The 6,856-nt window shown below is 35.8% G+C and overlaps 1 protein-coding gene across 4 annotated transcripts in view; it reads left to right on the top strand.

Annotated features, from left to right (window-relative positions):
* The window catches only part of LOC116705002 (gap junction alpha-5 protein), a 13,316-nt gene extending 11,322 nt beyond the window's left edge, over positions 1–1,994 (top strand). For 2 of the 4 annotated variants that reach the window (XM_032540831.1, XM_032540832.1), the window contains exon 7: positions 164–659. In XM_032540831.1, coding sequence (XP_032396722.1) covers positions 164–659 — 496 coding nt within the window. Of the gene's footprint in view, positions 1–163 lie in introns of all 4 variants that reach the window. The other 2 variants (XM_032540834.1, XM_032540833.1) reach the window with 2 other exon arrangements.
* The last annotated feature ends 4,862 nt before the right edge of the window (positions 1,995–6,856 follow it).

The following is a 6,856-nucleotide window of genomic DNA, read 5'->3' as shown; positions in this document are numbered from 1 at the left end:
ACTGATCATTTGGATCAGTAAGTCAATTGTAACAAGTGCGTCTGGCAAGTTAGTTTCCCCTTATCAGCCTTTTGGCAGCGAAAATGTTTGCTCAACTATGCTTACTAATTCTTTATGGTGAAATTGTTTCATATCTGTAAACTGGTAAACCTCTCTGTTGTAGGCAGTACTGCTACACAGAGAAGGCAGTCACTCCTGCTAACACCTCGCTGGCCCGACAGCTCTCTCTGTCTCCTCCACTGCCGTCAACCCCACCGCCGGACTTCAGCCAGTGTGTGATTGACTCCTCGCACTTCCTGCCACTCCCTTTCCCCAACCACCGCCTGGCTAACCAACAAAACTCAGAGAACATGGCCACAGAGAAGCACAAAATGGCCGCCGCAGCTGAGGAGGTAAACCTCCTCCAGATGAGCTGCTACTCGCCCGGATGGCAGGAGACTGGTAACAATCAGATCCAAAATGGCGGCTACCTGAGGACCGACACTAACTCCTCATACACCCCTGGGAGCAGGGAGATCAGCTGCGCTCAGATCCAGACTGGCGGCCCAGACGGGCTGCTGGTTTTCCCGAATGGAGGGCTCTGTCAGAACGACAAACGGAGATTTAGCAAAACCAGCCGTACGAGCAGCCGCACGAGAGCAGACGACCTCTCTGTTTAGAAGGAAAGCAGGAAATTCTAAATAAACTGGAACAAATCTGATCCTTTTTTGCATGACCACATGCACATCATCCACAATGCATCTCATTTAAGTCAGCTGGAGGAGGCCTCCAACCCATTTATAGCAACTGTTTTTTTCTGTTTTATCTGCCACTGAAATTAGTGTGAGTCCACTCTGCGACTTGATTAAGAGACTTTTCCTTCTGACATTATGCCAAGGCTGAAGAAATCCTCAGTCGACTGACACTCATGATTTTGTCGACTAATCGATTACTTAATTTCATGGACAGATCTGCAAAAGAATCTCCACAAAGAATCATGCAAAACCATTACTTGAATCTTGTGTTGATGTGCTTATACGTTTCTTGGAAACAAGTCACTCAGCATGAAAAAGCATACAAAATGACTAATTGTCTAAAGAAGTCTTGGTCGAAGACCAAAACGAGCAATTAATCGACCAATCGACTAAGAGGGGGGTGCCCAACATTATGATTATGATTGCCCTCAAATACTGCGATAAAATCATCAATCATAACAGTTGTTACAGTTAAGGTGTTTCTAAAAGTCATAAAAACAGAGTTCTGTAGAGACAATGCACATTAATCTGGAGAATCATGTGCATAACATCATTTAAATGTAGTTAAAATCCTTAAAAACGAGATGAAGACTTCTCTAATCACAATACACTCAATCTTTGTTTGTCAGACATTTCACTCAGAGTGCAGCCTGTTACTATTTGAAAAGTTATTGTTTTCAGTTGCAGAGACACATTTTTCCTGAAACATACAGTGTATACTAAATCATCAGCTCTTAGGTTTAATGCTATTCTTTTATGGAAGCTGAGAACAGTGGTTGCTGATGACTGGTCCATATCCTTGAGAGACTAGCCGATGACTTAAAGCAAAAGTTTAGATTGAGTTTTAACTGCAGCAGTGCCTGTTTTGAATGCTGATTTCCGTCCCAACTGTTTCATCAGTAGATATTAATATATTAATATGAAGCACAAATGCCAATTGCATCCTCACACCAGCATATATTTACTATTTCTTCACTTTCTAAAAGTTGTGTCCAAATTTCTCACACGTGACTGCTGGTGACTTTCTACGGCACTGTATTGTGGCTATGAACCAATTCAGCCCAAAATCTTTATATTCTTAAATGTACTGTATGTTGGGTTTTGTATTAGCATATTGTACTGAGGTGTTACAGATGACACTGATTACTACTATCAGTAATCATTCTAAATTGTTTTTATATTTATTATTCCACTTTAATAATGTGAATGCTGTATATTTAAAAAGAGTTGCAAGTAAAACCGTGCAAAACCTGTGGGAGTCCTTTCTCTCTTTAAAATTCTTATAAACGTCTTAACTGACTAGTTGTCGACTATTAAAAAAATTGATAATTGATTAATCGGTTTGAGTCATATTTTATTAAAAAAAGAAAAACTTCTCAGCTTCTAAACAACGTGAATATTTTGCCTGTTTCTTCTCTCATCTGTGACAGTTACCTGAACATCTTTGAGGTGTGTGGACAAAGCGAGACATTTGAGGACGTCATCTCGGGCTTTGGGAAACACTGATCGAACATTTCTGACATTTAGACCAAAACAACGAATCGATTAATCGAGGAAAAAAAAACGTATTAATCGACTATGAAAATAATTGTTAGTTGCAGTCCTATAAGAGGAAGCAAAACACCCGCAGGACCCTGAAACTTAAGCAGCTAAATGGAATTCAACCATCTATCATGTTATTAATGGCACCTGTCCTTTTCCTATTGTGACCATAGACAGTATATATATTAATGGCCTATGATTATGGCATGTCTCCATGTTTCCTGTGGGAAAAGGCCAATTGTTGGTGCATCAAACTAGACAATATAATGGCGAGCAGGCAGCAGGGGACGGCCTAGTGGAGGCACCCAGCGGCAGTTCTACATTGAATTACACCCAAAAAAAGAAAAGATAATTTCTGCATTTTACTATAACAACATAAGTGAAAGAGAACATTAACATCCTTAATTAGAAGATTTGAAAAACACAATCCAGTTTTTAACTATTGCAATTAGAACAGGAAAAACCCTTTTTTAAGGTCCACAATCTCCACCTCCAATGAACACAATTCTGCACAAAATATGACAGTATAAGTTATCAGAAGTTAAATAAAATGTATACCATTTACATAAATAAGCCAAACATATATATACAGTCAGACATATGAAAAAAATGAACTAGAGCAGACGGCAAAAATAATATGAAATATGAATCATTCTGAATCTTGCAGAGACAGAGAGCGTAGATACTATATGTTAGGAGATAATAGAAATAAACAACAAATAGAGTCTTTAAATGCTTCAGATGTAAAGTTATTCACTGTCAAAGTGATGTCAAAATGAATGGTAGTCAATGGATTGCTAAGAGTGGGTGATGCATCAAAATGGCGTCATAGGAGCTCCCATAGACTGTGTATTACTGTGTATTATTAACGGTCTATGGGAGCTAGTTCAATAAAGTTCAATAAAATTATTTAAATGTGCACAGTGCAAAGGATACTGGGATAAACAGTATTATGTTATTATATTACAGTATGAACAGTATGAACAGTATGAACAGCTCTTAAATAGGAAATGAGAATGATGAATAAATGAAATAATAATAAGTGAGATGTAAGAATGGGAATGACGACTGTAATATTTAAATGTAAAATATGTTGTCCTGCACCAGCAACCTCATGGATGTGCACAACATCGTCTTTCTTGAACATGTCAGAGGTTTTGTTTGGTTATCAAAAGAGCCACAACAATGCAGTGTTGTGATATTGTAATTTGCCACAATTTGACCGAGTGACTCCGTTTCTTTCTATCAAGAGTCGTAAAATCGGCTGCTGAGAAAATCTGAAGAGTTTAAGACACTCTGGGATTAAAAAATAAAGTCTTGGCATGGTTCCCATGGCAACTGTCCAGCTTGGACCAGGAGCTGATGGGAGAATTTCCAGAAATGTCATCTGGATCCATCAGGAATGTTTTGGTTTTCTGTTTTCTTTTCCTCTCTTCCCCCATCTGTGGCGGCCATGTTTACACCACTATATATATAATAATAATCTTTATTTGTAGAGCACTTTTCAAAAACAAGTTACTAAGTGCTTTAACAAGTGTAAAGACAATAATATCCAAGAGACAATAATACAAAAATACAAAAATACAAAAGCATAAAAACATTGAAAATATCTATATATATATATATATATGGGCGAAAAAGAAGCTCCATTTTTTTTAAATTTAGAAGGAATCAAATTATATTCATTCATCAGTAGTTTCTAAATGAAACTGTCTAAACATGCCAGGCAGGAGTTTCATATTACATGTTTTATATATGTCTATAATATCAGTCATTACGTGTGAAGAATCGTTTTTACCTATGTGTAAAATTAAAAAGGAAAGAGAAACTTATAAATAAATGATACTTTGACTCTACTATTGAGAATAATCATTCCATATTTAAATATAGAAAACCTGGATATTGTAATAACAAATTAATGAAATGTCAGAACAAAAACAGGGAATATGGTGAAGCTTACATTCAAAATGGGAAAATGAACTACATTTACTTGGAAAAGCTCAAATTGAAAGTTGTAGCCTAGAAGAAAAGGAAAACAAGAACAATTTAAAATTAAAACACCACTCATCTTAGTACTTAAATATGTTAGTTAGTCAAACAAGCACATTAGTGAAATTAAATATTTCACTAAGTATTATGTGCTCTGCGATGCAAATACTGAAAAACAACACAGCACCACGAGTTATGTAGACAGCGGCGTCCTCTAGTGTCTGAATGTATAACTGCAGCACTGAAATGACAACAACACACCTGTCATCCATGGATTTGTGTCATATGTCAGCTGTATTTATATCTCAAAAGGGAGACCCTCGTTTACAGCTTTGTGTGTGTGTGTGTGTGTGTGTGTGTGTGTGTGTGTGTGTGTGTGTGTGTGTGGTGTGTGTGTGTGTCTTGTTATGTTGCTCTCTGTAAATGTCACCATACATTTGAAATACAGTGTAATATGGAGCTCGAACAGTGACAGTAACTTGTGGTATTGAAAATAAAATTTGGCATTGAAACAACAAATATTGGCATTGAAAACTGTTGAACTGAAGTATAAAACACAAACATCAAAAAGTAATAATCTCATAATCCTATGATATCATTTCATTTTGACATTTGTTTGCATCATGATAGGTTTTTCAATGTCAATGTACATTTTTTCTTGATGTCCGTGTCTTTTCAAAGACAGTTTTCAGTGACCCCTCCTCCCTACGCCAAAACAGTGACAGAAAGTTGAAACTGAAAACAGTGACATTGTAAAAATCTTGACAGCGTAAAAAAAAAACTGTCTTTGAAAAGACACGGACATCAAGAAAAAATGTACATTGACATTGAAAAACCTATCGTGATGCAAACAAATGTCAAAGTGAAATAATATCATAGGATTATGAGATTATTACTTTTTGATGTTTGTGTTTTATACTTCAGTTCAACAGTTTTCAATGCCAATATTTGTTGTTTCAATGCCAAATTTTATTTTCAATACCACAAGTTACTGTCACTGTTCTAGCTCCATAGTGTAAGAGCTATTTTTTAAAAAAGCTCATAAAGCTACAAAAAGATCAAATCTGGATCACACAAACGTTAAAACCTTACCCCGTGATGCACCTGCATATTTAATTAAGGTCGATTGTACAGTCAATACAGTGTAATCAATGTGTCAGATGGCATAACTTTGCTTTCAAGTGTTTTCATGATTATTTCCTTATAATCTGGTCATTTTTCTTATGACAATAACGGCTCAATCTCCTGAGGTTGAGGTGGCATTGTTGTGTCGTGTGCTGTGCGTTTGGTTTGGGACACTCTTGTGAATCTGATTCTATCCTAAAATACTACATTTAACAAAAGCATATTAGTTGCTCGGAGGTTGTCTATCCGTAACACGTCCTCCTGCCTTGACCAGTCTCTCCTGTCCTTGGCTCCTTGTTGTTTCCCAGCCCCGCCACATCACCTTCATCTGGATCTGCTGCCACCTGTTGCAGCCATAGACAGTTAAAGAAAGCTGGCAGCCTGAGGCCTCAACCCTTGTGTTATCCTCGGGTCAAATTGACCCCTTTTTTTTAATCAGAAATATGGATTTCTTTCAACCAAATTGCCCAAAAATAACATGGAGGATTCCATACAACATTCTTCAGGTAAAATTAATTACTACTTTAATTGATTTTTGGGGTGTTTTATTTAATCTTATAGCATTTGAATTGTATTTTTTTGTTTTTTTTTATGTTTTTATGGTTTCAAAACAGTATCGAGACTAAACGTTGACATCTACACAACTGTGATCCACTCAACATGCTACGATCCTAACTATTCATGTCAAAATAATTCATAATTTCATAATTTCAGCCTTTTTTTAACTAAAAACCTTGGTATACTTTGATATAAATGAGGTTTGTTGACCATGCATTCCAAGAATAAGTGTAAAACCTGTTATTAAACCAGCTCAGGTTTTTAAAAAAAGTGCAGAAAGCTGGAAAAAGTTACAAAAAAATCAACAAAAAGCACAAAAAAGGACAAGTTCATGGTTAACGGGAAGACAACACAAGGGTTAACTGTCTCTAGGTCCTGGGCCAGATATGAAAAATATTTTGTCTTTCATTCCAGATGTGTCACAAAATGCATTTCTTGTGTAAAACCGTATTTTACCACCAGGTGTTACTAACTCCCCATTAATCTGTCCTTTGAGCATCTGTGTTTCTGTACATATTTCTGTATATGAAATTCAGTGGTGAAAAGTAACTAAGTACAAGTACATTTAAGTGCTGTACTTATAAATAATTGTAATGTACTTGTACTTAAGTTGAGTATTTCCATTTCTGCTCCTTTAGCCGCCACAAATCAGAGGGAAATATTGTACTTTAACTCCACTAAATTTATATGACTTTAGTAACTAGTTATTTAATAGTACACAGTAATACAGTGTTAATTATAGTGTAACAATATTATACCAATACTGTTTTTTTTTTTTTTTTAAACATTTTAAAAAGCATGACTTTTACTTGTAATAGTCTTTTTAAACTGTGATATTTCTAGTTTTACTTAAGTCAAATATTTGAGTACTTTTTTTACGCTATAATAACTTAAAAGTTGGAAAAAAA

This window comes from Etheostoma spectabile, chromosome 17, assembly GCF_008692095.1.
Source record: "Etheostoma spectabile isolate EspeVRDwgs_2016 chromosome 17, UIUC_Espe_1.0, whole genome shotgun sequence".
Taxonomy (NCBI): domain Eukaryota; kingdom Metazoa; phylum Chordata; class Actinopteri; order Perciformes; family Percidae; genus Etheostoma; species Etheostoma spectabile.
The sequence above is the reverse complement of the archived record's forward strand: the minus strand, read 5'-3'. Positions and strand labels throughout refer to the sequence as shown.